The sequence below is a fragment of the Lutjanus erythropterus genome, chromosome 12, assembly GCF_056507025.1.
Source record: "Lutjanus erythropterus isolate fLutEry1 chromosome 12, fLutEry1.hap2, whole genome shotgun sequence".
Classification (NCBI taxonomy): Eukaryota; Metazoa; Chordata; class Actinopteri; order Lutjaniformes; family Lutjanidae; genus Lutjanus; species Lutjanus erythropterus.
In genome coordinates, this window is record NC_139328.1 from 34,877,866 (window position 1) to 34,894,631 (window position 16,766).

General features: G+C 39.0%; 2 protein-coding genes across 2 annotated transcripts in view; one reads left to right on the forward strand and one right to left on the reverse strand.

Annotated features, from left to right (window-relative positions):
- Nucleotides 1-4,242: 4,242 nt before the first annotated feature.
- odr4 (odr-4 GPCR localization factor homolog) lies at nt 4,243-15,884 on the reverse strand. Its single transcript, XM_084733045.1, has 14 exons — nt 15,749-15,884; nt 15,270-15,373; nt 13,769-13,879; nt 13,319-13,411; nt 11,436-11,542; nt 11,317-11,353; nt 11,002-11,142; nt 10,821-10,916; nt 8,246-8,293; nt 7,857-7,976; nt 7,658-7,772; nt 5,911-6,114; nt 4,717-4,770; nt 4,243-4,366 (listed from the first exon to the last, which is right to left on the reverse strand). The coding sequence occupies exons 2-14, from the start codon at nt 15,366-15,368 to the stop codon at nt 4,296-4,298; spliced, it is 1,296 nt and encodes a 431-aa protein (XP_084589171.1). The 5' UTR covers nt 15,369-15,373; nt 15,749-15,884; the 3' UTR covers nt 4,243-4,295.
- A 317-nt stretch (nt 15,885-16,201) lies between these two features.
- Nucleotides 16,202-16,766, forward strand: part of LOC146318326 (nucleoprotein TPR-like) — a 29,357-nt gene continuing 28,792 nt past the window's right edge. The window contains exon 1 of the mRNA XM_084732286.1: nt 16,202-16,474. Within this exon, the coding sequence (XP_084588412.1) occupies nt 16,324-16,474 (151 nt within the window). The 5' untranslated portion in view covers nt 16,202-16,323. The remainder of the gene's footprint in view (nt 16,475-16,766) is intronic.

Sequence of the window (16,766 nt, forward strand, 5' to 3'; positions counted from 1 at the left end):
GAATGCTAGAAGTTTGTTTGCCAGTGGACAGGAGTTTAAGAAGTATTTGGATGATTTATCCAGTAAGCCAGATGTTATTTGTACACAAGAAACATGGCTAAGACTAAATTTGAATTTTAGAATAGTTGATTATAGATCTGTTAGGTGTGATAGGAGGGATGGAGTAGGTGGAGGATGTGCAACATTTATTAGAGAGGATATTTCATTTAGAGAGGTGAGTACAGGGAATGAGCAAGAATATGTGACGGTGGAGGTATGGACAAGGGAAGGGGAGTTTGTAATTATTTATTATCCTTGTAGGATGTAGGAAACTATATTTGAATTTGTTGACACAAATTGAATGGCTGAATGGCACTTGGGTGTTGGTATGTGGGGACTTTAATGCACATAGCACATTATGGGGGAATAAGACTGATGCAAATGGAGAGGTTGTGGAGGAGCTGCTAGAGGGAAAGAGGTTTGTTTAAATGATGGGAGAGGGACAAGACTAGATGTGCACACAGGAAAGACTTCAGCACTTGATTTAACCTCAGTATCTAGGAGTTTAGCAGGGTTATGTGAGTGGGATGTACTGGGAGAAACATCAATAGGTAGTGATCATTTTCCAGTGTCATGTAGCCTGTCATTACAAAGAAACCACAGCAAGCAAAGGGAAATACTAGGGAAATGGGTATTTAGCACTGCAAAGTGGGAAAATTTTTAGTATATATGTGAGACTAAAATAGATAAAGTCTACTTAAATGAAGATGTTGAGATAATTGATAAAAAGTTTAGAACTGTAGTATTAGAAGCTGCTAATCAGTCTATTGATAGAAGTAAGGGATGCATGAAGAGGAAGGCAGTTCCCGGGTGGACAGATGAGTGTGATACTGCAGTGAAAGAGAGGAATAAAGCTCTCAGGGTATTAAGAAGAACTCATAATTATCAGGATTTAATTAAATATAAACAGGCACAAGCAAAGGTAAGGAGGACAATTCATAATGCCAAAAGGCAAAGCTGGCAGAGGTTCTGTAATAAAACTGGGAGGTCAACACCAGTCAGAGAGGTGTGGAACATGATTAAGGGTATGAGAGGAATCAGAAGGGAATGGTACTGAAGATGGGGGTGGAGGCAGCAGTGTCTGATGATGAGAGGGCAGAGATGTTAGCGAAAGCTTTTTCTAAAATTCATAGCTCTGATAACTTGTCTGAGGAGGGTAAGAGAGGATGAGAAATGACAAGGTCAGCTCATCCTGGTATCCTTGAGAGAAGGGAAGATAAACACAGCACAATGGACGCTCCATTTACATTGTAAGAAATGAAGAGGGCAATAGTAAGATTTGGATTATGTCTCCTGGGAAGGATGAAATGAAAAACCCTAGTCTAGATAATGATTGACTCATCTTTTCCATTTTAAGTTGATGTGTTGAAGTAATGATGATCTATTTCTTCTTTTACTGGCATAATAACTTCACCCCAAACTGCAACTCTGGGATGTGCAGTTGGCATTTCCCAAATGGCTATAGCTTCAACTACATTTAAAAGCCAGACCTGTGCTTTATTTTTGTTGTGACAGTGATGTCACATTTGGTTCGGTCAGAGCTGTGAATATTTTATTTTCTCATCCACTTCTCAGATGAGAACTACATTTTTCAAAACAGTAACATCTCTGAACAGTTAAGTTTGTAGTTCACAACAGAGTGGAATTTCTCATTTCATTCAAGCAAATTGCACATGGTGGAATGTATGTATCCTTTTTCTGTGTACTACAAATTGAATTATGAGTCTCAGAAACTCAACAAGGCTGGTGTGATACACAGCAGCATTCAGCTAGTAAAGAATGGTAGTTTTGTCTAGCGCTTCCCAGTGCTGGTCCTCGGGGTCCACTGCCCATGTGAAATGATCAGCTTGTCATCAAGCCTCTGCAGAAGCCTAATGATGACCTCTTCATGTGAATCAGGTGTGTTGGAGCAGTGAAACACCTGAAACATGCAGGGCAGGGACAACATGTTGCCTGGTCAAAACTTTTTTTTTTTTTTTCCCGACTAATCTGTTGATAAGGTAGACTGACAGACAAGCTGATATCTCTCTGTGAGGGTTGAAGTTCAGCAGAGCTGGGCAGCAGGCAGGTTACTGGGTACATTGCACTCGCAGAGCTCTGGAGAAATCAAATAATGACCATAGTAACCTGTCAGGTCCAAACTCCACCTCTTGCTAGGGGTGTGGAGTTTGTCAGTTTTTTTGTCTGTCAGACACATAACTGTGTTGTGCAACTCCTTCCTTCCTCCCTCCACCATTCTCCTCCTCTCTGTGGGTATTTCACTCTCCTCAGAGTAAACATAAGTAATCTGAAGCCAGACGGAAATTAGATTAGCACAGTTGAGTTAATAAACATACTGTGTAACTCATTTCCAGGTAAAACATGGGCTATAAAGCACTGAAGTCTCTAAATTTGCTTCTCTGAAATCATCTGGCCTGAAACAGTGGATCTGAAAAAGTTGGTAACACTTAATGTTAATGTGCTTGTAATGAGCATTAGTTAGTTGGTTTAAGATGCTTATTAACGTAAACATGTGTTAATACTGCAAGTGTTAATAGTAGTGTAATAATTACGCTTATTATTAGATTATACATTTATCAGAATTTACAAGAAACTTGTTAAAAGTTTAAGACTGCTTACAGATGTTAATAAAAGCCTTATGAGTTTCTTATAAATTGCTTATAATAGCATTACAAACACATTTATTTATTGAGTTTAACCCGTTATTATTATTATTATTATTATCTACTAAGCTTTTGTTGATTTCCACATATTTCAACTATGGACGTATTAAAGATTAAGCATTTTGGGGGTACCGGATCTTAAGTGTGAATAATGCTTATTAAGGTTAATAAACACTTTATTATGCACTTGTCAACTTGCTGGTACTTATTACTATTTTCATGCTTTTTTTCCTCTGCCAAGAACTGCTAATAAAAGATAATAATAATTTAATAAAGTAACAACAAAAGCTGTGTAAAGGTTTAACAGTGACATTATAGGTAAGTTAAACTATGTAAATGTGTAATAAAAAATTAGAAGATGCTCAGAAGGCATTTATTACCATTCTTAAGCAGTCTATAAACTGTAAACAAGTTTCTAATAAGTGTTTACAAATGTCTTACAATCTAACATTACAGTTTATTGTGCTTTTATTAATGCTTATATAGTCTTATACATATTAATATAATAAGAATCTTATAAGGGCCTTATTGTCTATTAACTAAAGCTTATTACAAGCACCTTAATATAAAAGTTTTATATGGGTATGTTATTAGTGTGTTTTTTATGAACAGAGAGAAAACATACCATGAGGTCCAGGTGAAACGTTATCAGAATGGAGACATTACTGCTCTCCATCTGTCCCATCCATCTGTCCCTCTCTCATTCTTCTTCTGTCTCATCTTTCATACTCGGTTCTTCATCCCTCTAATTCAGTCCTTTCTTTTATATCCTGATCGCTTTCACCTGTCAGTTTGTCATCCTTTGTCTCTCCTCTCACTCTCCTCTCTTCCTTCATCTCTCTCCATCTTTTCGTCCTGTTTCGGAGTCAGACTTTTTTTTTTGCTCAGTCTGGACAAATAGGCTCTCCTGCCCTTTCTTTGCACTTTCTATCAGTAGGTCAATCCAGCTGCACTGACCTTCAGTGGTCAAGAAGTGAAAGGATATCTCGGTTAATAAAGCTGCAATCCACCAATTAATAAACAATAAGTAATATTTACATTGTGGCTAAAATATCCCCCTTGTGACAGTGTGGATGCAGAGTGGGTGTGGTTAGGCCAGTGTGTACGAGACAGACTCAATTTGCTCACTGTCTGGTGCAGAGGAGCAGACTATTTATTTTTACTACGTCTTGCATGTTTGAGTGATCTGGACATCTTAGGGACTATCTGCACTAAGCACCACTCTGGTTTGAGTCCTAGCCCACAGGGTGATTGTTCAAAGTGGCAATGCAAAGGAGGCGACTCCAAGTCACACTTCCTTTTAACGAAGGTACCACAAGGCTCAATGCTTGGCTTCCTTTTATTCTAAATGTGCACATCCCTTCCTCCGCTCTAACAGTTTCTCTTACCTGCAGAGTTGGTGACAGCTCTCATTACACATAATAATTCAAAAGACTGTTGATATAAAAGTGTTTGTATTGAACAATGTATTTAACAACAATTAAATTAATTATCCCAATTTTTTTGCACTAATGCATTTTCTAATTCAACCAACAGAGACTTTTTAGAAATGTTACAGACAAACACTTTATTTGGTGTATACATATGTGTGTATTAAACGTCATTGAGATAGAGCATCGAGGCAGCAGTGGCAAGTAGGGCAACAGCCGTAGCCATGGCAACACCTAAAAAAAAAAAATACAGAGGTGAATCAGGACAGTGTTTGCACATGCACACCATACTTTTATGGTTGCAATTCATAAAAAATTAAAAAGTTGTGAGTGTGACTGGTATGTTACAGCGGACTGATTGATTATTTTGGTCCAGTAAAAGACTCACATACTGATAAAGTCAAAAACTAACAAAAAGGCAAATTGAAATTCCTAAATCACATTTCTCCAACTCAACAGTCTAGATATAATAGCATATAGTAGTAATGTCTAGCACGTGGCACAAGTTCCATGTGAATATATCAAGTTTTTGGTTTATTTGGCTGGTGACAAAACTGTGGGTGTTACAGTGGAAAGTGTTTTACCGATGTAGTTGTTCCTCCTGGGCTCTGGCACTTTAACAGTTTCTACAGCCGGCTCTGGAAATACACAATTTACAACACACAATTTCATGAACTATAATGATACAATATCTCAGTAACTTGAACCTGGTACCTCACCTGTAATAACCTAGTCACAACATGCCTCTACATACAGCTTCCCTGGCATACTTTGAAAGTTATAAGAAGTCTGTTTGGTAGTGATATACGATGCTGCAGAGGAGGGTTGAACGCGTTTTTGTGGATAATAACATTAGGACCAATTCCATAGTGATGGTAATCAGAGAGCATTCACAGCTTTCCTTAACTGTCAGCCTGTATTTTACAAACAATATCCTCTTCAGCTGTGGAAATGGTTTATTTAGAGTTTATTTAAGGTTCAGTTAGACTTTGTGGATACAAGTACACACAGCTAAGGTAATTATAAATCTGACCTGCACTGCTGCCACAGGAATATTACCTGAAAAACATTGTCATACATACACACTACAATCCATGTTAGATACTAGTTTAAGTGCATATGTGTTAAAAAATAAAGGTTTTCTAAACAGACACATTCTGTACTTTACTGATTTGGGCCAGTAAGCATAAAGAGGCTGAAAGTATTAATAGAGTGTTTCCCCAGTCTGAGAAAATGCAAATATGCTCGAGAATGTGACACTAAAATTTCTGATAGGGCAAAGAATGAGTTTACAATCTCAATTTAAAAATGTGTTTCATTTATTGTTACTTCAGTTGGATGTTTGACCTCCATAAAGCAGAATGATGTATTTGCAGACTTCATGTGATGTGGAAACTTAAACCATCCAGTGCATACACTTAGAACAAACTTTTCAATGAATTAGGAGACATATTGTGTCTGGTAGATAAATATTTGAAAGGGCAAGCATTTGCATATTCACAGACTTTGGATTTTCTGATAAGTGAGAAGGAGTTTTTGTAATTTTTAACTAGGTAAATGATTTTTTTCCCTCAACATTCAACTAAATATAAACTTCATCTGCACTTCTACTGTCGTGGAATGAATCAGATGGTGGGAAGCCTACTATTTGACTCCTGTAAGTAAAAGAAAGTATCACGTCAACATGCGGTTACCCTGATTATTATTCTAGTGAGTATTTAAACAATTATGTGACAAGATAAACGAGAAAGGCAAGTTACAACACACGTCTTCCCTACCAGCAGCAACGTCTCTTTCAATTATTTCAGCAGGCGTTTCCCGACTGGTGTCCAAGTCTTCCTCGGCTGCGTCAATGTCCAGCATCTCTTTAAGCCTGTCAGTCACCTCAGACTGGCCCTCGTCACTGAACTGGTAGTCACACACACACACTGGCCCGCTCGCTTTTACAGGACAGAAGATGCGATGAGGGAGACAGAATTTCTCTGAAAGAGAGACATAAATATTTATGGAATCTAATAAGGACATGGCTTGAAGTATTTCTTGCCTCATGTTTCTGTGGTTCAATAAAGTAAATAAATACATAACAGCCCCTGCTCAATCATTGTAAAATGCTACCTGTGACATGATAAAACATAATCATAGTAGCACAGTAAAAAAAAGTAGTTAGAAAGTTTGTGAACTGCCTGTGTAATTTCAGTTAAACAGCAAGGTTAGTGAACATTAGCTAACCATTAGCCACGTAACCATTTGCCAGGTAACACTGGCCATCATAAGCTGTTATGGTGCGCTCAATATAAACGGGAAAGTTGGAATTTCCAAGCTCCTACTTGGAAATTTCAACTGTGTCACCTCTTGAAGTTGCATTTCTTACTACGAAAGGCAAAGAACCTTGCTAACCCCGATCTCAAAATCCAAGATGGCTGTTCCACACATCAACAGCATGTGACAGCTGTTGTATTAGCACTCATGTCTTTTATTTTTGACTATATTGGACTTGCACACAGCACTATCCAGCTTCTACCTGTGGACATGTTGCTGTGGTGTTTGTATGCGCAAAATACTGCAAAAGAGTGAAAGAGCAAGCACAACAAAGTATTTCCTGGAGTAGTCCATCTTGGTTTTCTTAATTTTTGTACTGGACTGCTCAGTTTAGGTGTCATGTCATTCCCAGCTCCAACTTCTGACATAAATGGACCACAGCAGTAGTCATACAAGTCCAAGGAAGACTGTAGCAGTAAAACCATTGAGAGTATTGAAAAAGTGCGTTTTAACACATCATTAAATCAACTTTTCACTTGTAAGAGGAGGATGTTACTTTTCATTATCAAGATACATAATTTCACTTTAACTTCAGTTGGAACTATTTTCATATTTAGTGACTTCAGGACTTTAATGTCATCCATAAACAAACTAAAGGGTACTTTTGGATACAGTTGGAAGTTGGAGACAGAAGGTATAAATGAAAACAGCTTAGCTTGTCTCATTCTCCCCTTCCTAGCACGTAGCAGAACCTACGTGAAACTCAAAGAAATATGAAAGGCTGCATCTAAAGCCAGTGTTTGGTTTGTCCATTCCGGGCTACTGTAGACACAGCGGTACAACATGGCAGCCTTCATAGAAGAGGACCTGCACTCTCTGTAGATACAAAGGACTCATTCTAAGGTTATGAAAACACAATGACTCCTGTTTTCAGGTGCTTATACACAAATAAAAACATACTTATTAGTATTATATTCCATTCCCTCCATATTCTGAAAATGAATCCCTGTATGTTTTACACACTGGTCCTTTAAGTTTTGGTAAACCGGCTTTAATAAAGTGAGGTAATCCTTCACCCAAAGTGGAGCTTCTGATGCAGATCACACCATAAGCATACAGATCCAACTGTATGTCTTTCCTGGGATTGGTCGACCCCAAACCCACCCACCACCCTGACCTTAACCTCAACTATCTATAGACAAAAGCACGTGATTGGTGGCACAAACTCTGCTTAGCACGTGTGTTTGTTTATGTGTGTGTGTGTACCTGTCTGTTGTTTGTCTTTGCTGCTGCCTTTGCTCTCTTCCTCTGATATGAGCAGCTCCTCCAGCAGCATCTGAACCCTCGTGGCCACCGTAGAAACAACATCTCTCTTCAGCAGCTGTCCACAGGGAAGATTTCAGGACTAAATGACGGGCTGTTCTTTCTGTCTCATTTGACATTGCCTACTGAATTAAAACATTACCTTTTCAGCCAGTCTGGCCTTTGGTTTGTTGCTGTGTAGGTAAGCTCTGCTGTGGATTGCTCCTTTGACTGACACACTGCCTGCACACCGCTGGATCACATCTGTACCCCTTTGGTCATCCTAACACGCAGAGAGCAGGTCCTCTTTTATCAACAGCGTGTAAACAGTCAACATGATTCAGCAGCTTCCAGCCATGATCACTTATCTTTTTCATAACTGATTGCAAATACATGCAGTATATCGTATACTACAGTACTTGTAGTATAGCTGTAAGAGAAATGTAGGTCTTTACCACTATATTTTCACAACAACTACATGTTGCAAGAATGTAGTTTATATGACGGCCATGTGTGTTTGTCAGTGTAAGTGTGTGCATGTGGGTGTCTTACCGGTGTGATGAGCAGCTGAGCTGTATACGTCTGTCTCATATTCCTCTTCTGCAGAGAAATATCAGACACAGTGTGTAAGAACACAATCCAGAAAATCAGCTGTAGTTGCATGTAATGTTGTAGTACATTATACTTCATTAAGTAAGAGCAGACTTAATTTATCTGCCCAGAGACGGTCAGAGACGGTCAGGGCCTGTATTAGTCCAGCCTCTCAGAATCAGTCCAACAACCTGATTGTGTTTGACTTTTAGTCTGGTATTTTTAATTTAGTCAGCTATTTTTATTTAGTCTTGGTCCTGTGACAAATGTTCTTGTTAGTTTTGATTATATTTAGTCAACTTTTAGCTGAATAAAGTCTGGGTATTTTAGTCTCATCTTAGTCAAAGAAAAACATCATTATTTCAGTCAATGAAAACTGCTGACTTTTTAGTCATCAGATTACACTGATATCATATCATCATTTGATTAAAACAGGTTGAATGATGAAGAAAGCAGCTTTGCAGAAAGTGTCTGATCAATTTGATGAATACATCCAGACATGAAACATGTTCTGATTTGCATATTTATTTTGAAGCAGCATGATTCAGCAACTGGCATGGGACCCAGTTCTGTCTTTAAAACTGTCACAGTGTTTCCTCTACATTCATTTAGGAGTGGCAGCCCGCCACTCCTAAATCCTAGCCGCCACTCCTTCAAATTTCTTTTTTTTCTTTTTTGTTTTTATTGTTGACGGAAATACACCACCGCCGCATCTCTCCACCTTCAAAACAGACTCCTGTCGGTTACTTGCGAGCACTAAGGTAAACTGCAGATAACTATCTTGCTCAGTATGGAAATATACTTGCGCGTGCTCATTTGCATGATGCTAGCATTGTTTGGGGGGCGCGGTCGTCAAGCACGTCAAGCACCTAGGCGACAGGGCAGAGTCAGAGGAGCAAATTCCCGAATTACAAATGAACAATAAAGCAGCGAATTACTGGCCGGAGAAGAGGTAGACGTAAGTTATTAGCTTGAGATAACTGGACATAGATTTTACAAGTTAAACAGACGTTCACAGTATGTTGATGACCAGCTAACGTTACATAACTTATCGGTAGTTTAAGTTAATTTGGCCTGGTGCCAACTCAGTGTCGCTAACGTGAGTAAACTAATTTATAGTATTAGGCTAACGTTAATATCTACACACCATTATGTAACAACTGACTGCATTTTTCAGATGAGTTTATTGAAATATTTCTCTAAGAAGAGAAACGGAACGCCTGCCCCCGCTGCTGAAAAAAATCCTAGAGGAAACACTGTGTCATGCACGATTAGAGCTGTACAGACAATAAATTATTTTGAATCCAAGTTTTTGGTGGCCCAAAATAGACAAACTTGCCTTTTGGACAACTGAAAATAAAAATCAGATGTAAGTTGATGTCAGTTACTCTGAGTCCTGACTGTACTCTTTATGTGTTGCCAGTGTAGTTCTGATACAGCGCGCGCCGCACAGGGCGCCAAGCTGATACGTGCAGTACAGAGGAAATGGAGCTGCTGCGATAAAACAAGGAAAACGTCATCTATATGATTTTGTTTCCTCTTTTTGTAAACAAAATTAAAAAGAGATTTAGGTAAAGTTAAAAATTTTTAAATGACATTTTAATCTTGTCTATTTTTCTTCAACAATATTGCATATTTAATGGCGTCTGCTGTCATGAAGAACCATCAAAGTGTGCATTCCCTTTATAAAAGACCTGCGAGTTGAACTGAAGTTTGCAACAAAACTGTTGGCTCTGAAACAATCATCACCACTGCACAGCTGCATTTTCCCCATTACAAAAAGGGTTCTGCAGGGACAGTACGTTTTCTCTTCTGCATCCTGCACAGAGCTGTTTGTTTTTTGTTAAAACAGTATTTTAATTCATCTCATTGCAATTAAGAGTTCCATTTCTCCTTTTACAAAAACCGCCTTTCTCTTCATGAACACCATCTCGTTGTTAGGACTCCTCTGGAGATCTCCTAAATATCAGCAAGTTAAGATAAGAATGATTTTCCAAGTTAGGAAAGCTGATACAATGCTTTTACTTCTAGTCCTAAAAGTAGAACCGTCTTGCTTTGTATCAAAATGTGATTGTTGAGCAACTTTGCTGGACTCACTACTGTTTAAGCACCTTGCTCAAAGGCATCTAAAGAGTAGTTTTGTTGCAGAGAGCAGTTATCAAAACTTGTTTTCTTCCAATCTCAGAACCAATCAGCTATCACCTGATGATATTTAAACCTCTGGGGGAAATGGCCAATGTTTCAGGGTTCAGAGATTGCTCGACTGCCTAGATTAAATTCTAGGCATTGAGAATGAAACAAGTCCACCTTAAAATACAACACAGGGGATGAGTGAGTGTTACAGATATTCATGAGAGGATGAAACACAATCCAGGAGGGTCGGTTTAAGTTATGTAAGCAGGAGTTTGAAGGCTTATCAGACACAAAAACACTGTGAAATACTTTAGGAGAGCAATGAGACAGGAATGAGATTGACCAAATGTAAACCTGCAAATGGCCTATGGAAGTAAATCATATATTTTCATACAACAACTACCTGTCCAGCTGTGAGCTCTGCGTCCTCCGGCAGCTTTTTACTGTCGATCAGACAAACTCCACTCTGAATCTGGTGTGCCCACACTTTCAGGCCCTCCTATAAAAACAAACATGATTTATGAACTGTTCCTCTAGAGTTCCTGAAAATGTATTTACGAGTACGTGTGGGTGCGTGCACCAACCTTCAGACATTTATCCATGTTTTCTGTAGTTCTGCTGTCCGGTAGCGGTACCAACATGTCCACATTTAAACAACATGACACCATGCTCCAGGAGGAACACACACCTGACTGATACTTCCAGTCTGCAGGTTTGGCCATGCTCTGGAACAGCCATGACATTAACATGATTGATAACAACAACACCACGCTGCATGTTTAAATCCACATGTAAAACTTTAGGAGGGAAATCAAGGGGCTTGAGTACATTTTGAAGGCATTATGCAACGACTTGAGTGTAACGTCTGCAGAAAGCTGACATGAAAGATGCAAACTAACCTTGGGATCTTTGACGTCGAAGGTTCTGCAGACGGTTCTGATATGTGGGGGTTAAAGAATATCCACACGCTGTGTATGGTAGCTACCTCATCCAATGAGAAGGCTGTGCAAAAGGATACTTCCTGGTTTTGGGGTTGATGTGCAGCGTGATGCGGTCTGTGACATCATCATCTGCAGGGTTCCACAGATGCTCAGAGGAGATCAGGTTCTCCACCGCAAAAACCAGCTGCACACAGACACACATACATAGGTATATATACATATTTAAAGCAAATGTCCTACCAGAGCTTCCTTGCCGGGTCATCTTTGTACATAAAACATTTATTTAATATAAACAGAGTTAATACTGGACTCTAAATTACAAATGTATTTATCCATTTTTTCGTGTCAGATCTGATTCTTATATCTGAATTTGGATATTTGCCAATAATGATACTAAATCAATACTAACAGCAGTAGTAGTAGTAGTAGTAGTAGTGGTAGTAGTAGTAGTAGTAGTAGTAGTAAAGGTAGTAAGATTACATGAGGCTGAGACTGAACTTCAGTCTGGAAAGCTTGCGTAGTTTGTGTAATGGCATCCTTCAACCATTGTGGGGCACTGTAGGATTGTGACGTCCACACATGCAGCTGATAGGCTGAGAGACAGCCCTCATTTGCAACATTATCCCATGATGCATTGTTGAGAGTTTAAATTTGGTATTTTATGTTTCAAAATGCAAATGTTACTGTTGGACGATGTTTATGATGGGGTTGTAATGGGTTTGATCAGAACACAGTGGTGTATGGTGGTTAATGTTGGTACTGTAAGTGTCCTTTTTGTCCTGGTTTATGATACAATATCTTGGAATTCATTTTCAGAGCAGATATAGAAAGGCTCGATTCAGACTGCTTAGCATAGTGTTCACAAATAGAGAAGACATAGCATACACGAGGCGTTGTGGAATAATTTTTTGAAACTCTTTATTGTGGTGTGCCCCAAGGTTTTGACTTGGGTCCTACTCTCTTCTCCTTGGGCAGATAAGTCACTTAAAAGTTGTCTCCAGTCACTGCTATTAGGGATGGGCAGAGGAGGGGAACTTGAGTCATAATAACTAACTATAAAATCATAACTTGACTTAAATCAGACTTAAGTAACAAATTAGACTTAGACTTTAGACAGCTGACTCAAGAGGACTTGACTTTTTAAAAATTAAATATTTACATTTTGGCTGACCAAAAGAGACCAACGCACAAGGCAGCTCCAAAAGCAATAAAATTTGGATTCTTGTTGATGTCAGTAATAAGAAGTGAACAGTGGTATGCAGCATCAGTGAGAAGCACCTTAGACATATATGGCTATATTATAATTTCAGAGCTCCATTCTCTATTGTTATTTATTTAGGAAGCTTTTTATTGACTGCCACAAAATTTCAGTAGGATTTACAAGATGTAATCGGTTTTCGTTAATGTTGAAAATAACATTCAGTTTTTCATGATCACAGTCTTTTCACTGATTTAAATGTGGAAATACCCTGATTTTCACCAACATAACTTGGGACTTGCTTGGGACTTGAAGGTTAAGACTCGCAACTTGCATGTGACTTGCAAATTGGTGACTTACTCCCACTGCTGGGGATGGATACTTTTGGATTTTATTGATACCAATATCAATACTGATACTGCTTATCATTTCCAATGTAGTTTTGAGGTTCTTGCTCCTATACCTTGGAACTGTTCTTCTGTTGGACTTCAGATCTGTGGACACTGCAAACAAAAGCAGCTCAAGACCAACCTGTTTTGCATTTTGCAACATTCTTCTCTTGAAAGGCACTATACAAATAAACTTAGTTCCTGAACTACACAATAACTGTTTTCTAAGCCTTGAGGGATATGTGACAGCTGCATCTCAGTCAGCTAATTTGAATGATTTTCTGCCCTCTAGTGGTCATACTTTGCTTAATGCAGGTTTAAGAGTGTGGACATCTTGTACACGTTCACGTGTGTGTGTTTAGATGACTCTCACCTGTCGGAGTGTGGTCAGCGTGTCCTTTGCATCAGTATCAGTGATGATGAAGAGTCCTAATACAGACAGGCCTCCGGGCAGCATCCGAGACACCTGAACCCAGATCAAACCAGAAGCAAATGTAACACTTCACAGCAGACCCTGGCAAAACACCTTACCTTTCCTGGCAACTATAGTTGTCTTGCTGCTACTTCAGCTGTTCAGTTTTGCTGTCTTACCCCATTTCAAGTAACCCATATTATAAAATATGTACTGTATATAGCTCCTCACATAACACAAACTCCCACACAAACTACTTCAACTCAGTGAAAGATGTTTTGTTTTGTTTATTATCATTATTGACTGTATGTATTTGTTCACAGGTCAGTCTTGCCCTGTCCAATATAGTGGTGACGTGAAAGGCCAATGCGGCATCTACATATATATCTATGTTCATCCTTTTTTGCCTACCTGTCGAGCATGCTCAGTCACCCAGTCCTTGTCCAGAGAGTTTCCAGCTGCTGACTCCTCCCTTTGAGGTGTCCGAGTTGCCATGACCACAAAGTCCTTTTGGGCTGAGCTCTGAAATGTTTAGTCATTAACATCAATCACTGTCTCTTCAGTCCACACAGTAAATATTATTCCATGTCATGTTATGAGATACAACAACAGTCCAATACAAAAACAACAGATATGTTAATCATTTTACAACTTGAACAGTTTCTACAGCTTGTATGGTGTCGTCATGGCTAGTTATATTATGACCAAAATAGAACTAAAGTGAGTGATATCTGACTGTTTTGATGGAAAACTGTTACATGTGGTCTGATGTTATAGTCTCGGGCAGGGGTCAGCAGCCTGCTGCTCTAGAGCAGTGTTTCTCAACCCTGGTCCTCAGAGTTCACTGTCCTGCATGTTTTAGATGTTTCCCTGCTCCAACACACCTGATTCAAATGATCAGCTCATCATCAAGCCTCTACAGAAGCCTGATAACAAGCTGATGATTTGAATCAGGTGTGTTGGAGCAGGGAAACATCTAAAACATGCAGGACAGTGGGCCCTGAGGACCAGGGTTGAGAAACACTGATCTAGAGCCACATGTGGCTCTTTTGTCCCTCATCAGTGGGCTCCTGTGGCTTTGGCAAAAAATTACATGGAAATTGACAGTTCTTTTTTAAACATTTCAATTTTCATTTAACCTTTTTTTGTAGTCCTAAAGTAATTTCTATATTCTCCAACTGTAAAACAGTGTAGCCTGTATAATGAATAAAAAAAGGTATTAATATTTGGTCAACTAAAATGTGCATCATTGCCTATATTTATGGCTCAGCTCCTTTTCCTTCTTCCAAATGCAAAAAAAAAAAAAAAGAAACGTCTCAGAGGAAAATAGTTGTGACTTCAGACAGATTTATTTCTTTTTTGGACAAAAATGTCTCTTTTGATAGGAAAGGTTGCAGACCCCTGGTCGAGGGAACAACCAACTATCAGCCTGGTTGATTATTGGATCGCATATTCAGTATTTTGATGATTATTGTAATCAGTGGGTTTTATTTTTTAATCCAGTTGACAATATGATAAATCACTTCATCATTAATTTCAGTTGAGTTCAGTTAACTTTAAGAAATGCTGCTGGCAGCTCCTGCACTGTTTGATTCAAGATGACGTTGAAAAGCAATGCTTTAATCAAAACCCATACAGAAAGGCATTTCAGTACAAATTTTAGTACAAGTTTCAGTTTGTACTAAAATTTTGTTCATGTCATTCTAAGTTTTGACACGAAAACTTAATTTCTGTTGCAAATGTATATCAGTTCCAAATATCAGCTATCGGTTTCCTTGATTACTAGTAATCTGTAACCCAAAACAAAACACACATCATTCAACCACTATTCTGAGGTGGAAGGCAACCAAACAACAAGACAGGCTCATAAAAAACAGTTTAACTGCAGACAGATGTTAATATATAACCCTACCTGTCCAATAAGCAGGCCTGTGACTAGACCTGCTTGTTGTTCACACAGTTTAGACAGATATCCCTCCACAGCATCTTCTACTATATATCCACGACCCATGCTGCCTGTGGAGAGTGTGGAAACAGATGAAGAGGTCATACATCATACATGTACATAGATAGACACTGATTTCCTCTATCAGTATGTCAGCAATGAGAAAGCTGCTTCTGGTGGGAAAAGCAGCTGTAGAAGAAGAGAACACGGCGAAACGAGTGAAGACCTGACCAAGGCTTCACGTTCAGCTTTATCTACAAAAATACAGTTGCTGACTGAGTTAGAACCAACAAGTAACGTTATTTAAACCACGTAAAACTTAAGCTCACTCTCAGTCATATGGTTAAGGGCTGCCTGCCCCTCTAACTTTAGCTAGCTAATATTAATTTGCAACGTGTAACTGACGTTACACGGTCAAAGTTACAATATAAAAGGAATGAAAATACCTGAGAGAAGTAAGACAGTGGGTCAAATACGAAGCAGAAGATCAGCAGCTTGCTGTAATTTTGACAGCTGGCAGTGGTTCGTCAGCAGAGTGAGAAAACTCAATTTACAATAATGCTTTATGCAGTGACGTATTTCCGTCGCACGTCTCTGTCGTAGTGGGTTAGGCGAGGTCAAAATGGTGTCAAGTTACACAACGAAAGGCGAGCAGCTAGCGGAACATGGTTAAAGTCTCTTCAACATAAAATTGTAGTGGCCGCTAAAACCAATGATTTTCAATTCAGAACACATGGTGTTTTACAACAAAAACAGAAATTATGTGTTCAGTCACTGCAAATACATCCATACATCCAAGTAGCAGCAGACTGTTCTGTCAGTTTCGCTGTCTGGTGTAACTTAATTGTCAATGATTGCTTTATTTTGAAAATTTACAGCGGATATCCCGGCTTTGTATGAATGTAGTTTGACACTTTCTTAGTAAGTTATCAGCGGTTTTACGGACAGCGCCGAAAGTACAAAATTATTTTAGCAGAGTTTGGTGTCCGTTTACTGTTATTTTTCGGGGGGAGAGGTGGAGATGGCGGCCGTCCTGCTGCAGGTGTTGGAGCGGACGGAGCTGAACAAACTCCCGAAAGGCGCCCAGAACAAGCTCGAGAAGTTTGTAACGGAGCTGCAGAGTGCTAACGAGGCGCTCAAGACGCAGCATGAGCGGTTCAAAGCAGACAGCGGTATGTAGAAATAAATTAGCTGATTAGCATGTAAGCTATAATAGAAGCCCCATGTCAAACTCCAGTATACTATGAAGCTGTGTTGTAGTAAATTCGGCAATGAAATTAATGATGTATGTGATCGACAATGCTTATAACTGGCCGCTAATGTTAGCTACGATGATGTGTAACAGCTAACTTTGGCGGAAGAGAGTTTTGCCATCAGTTTTTACATTTGAGAATTTATTTAAGCACTTACAGTATGGTGTGTGAAATTAATGCCGAATTGAAGAACACTTCCCAAACAACCAAA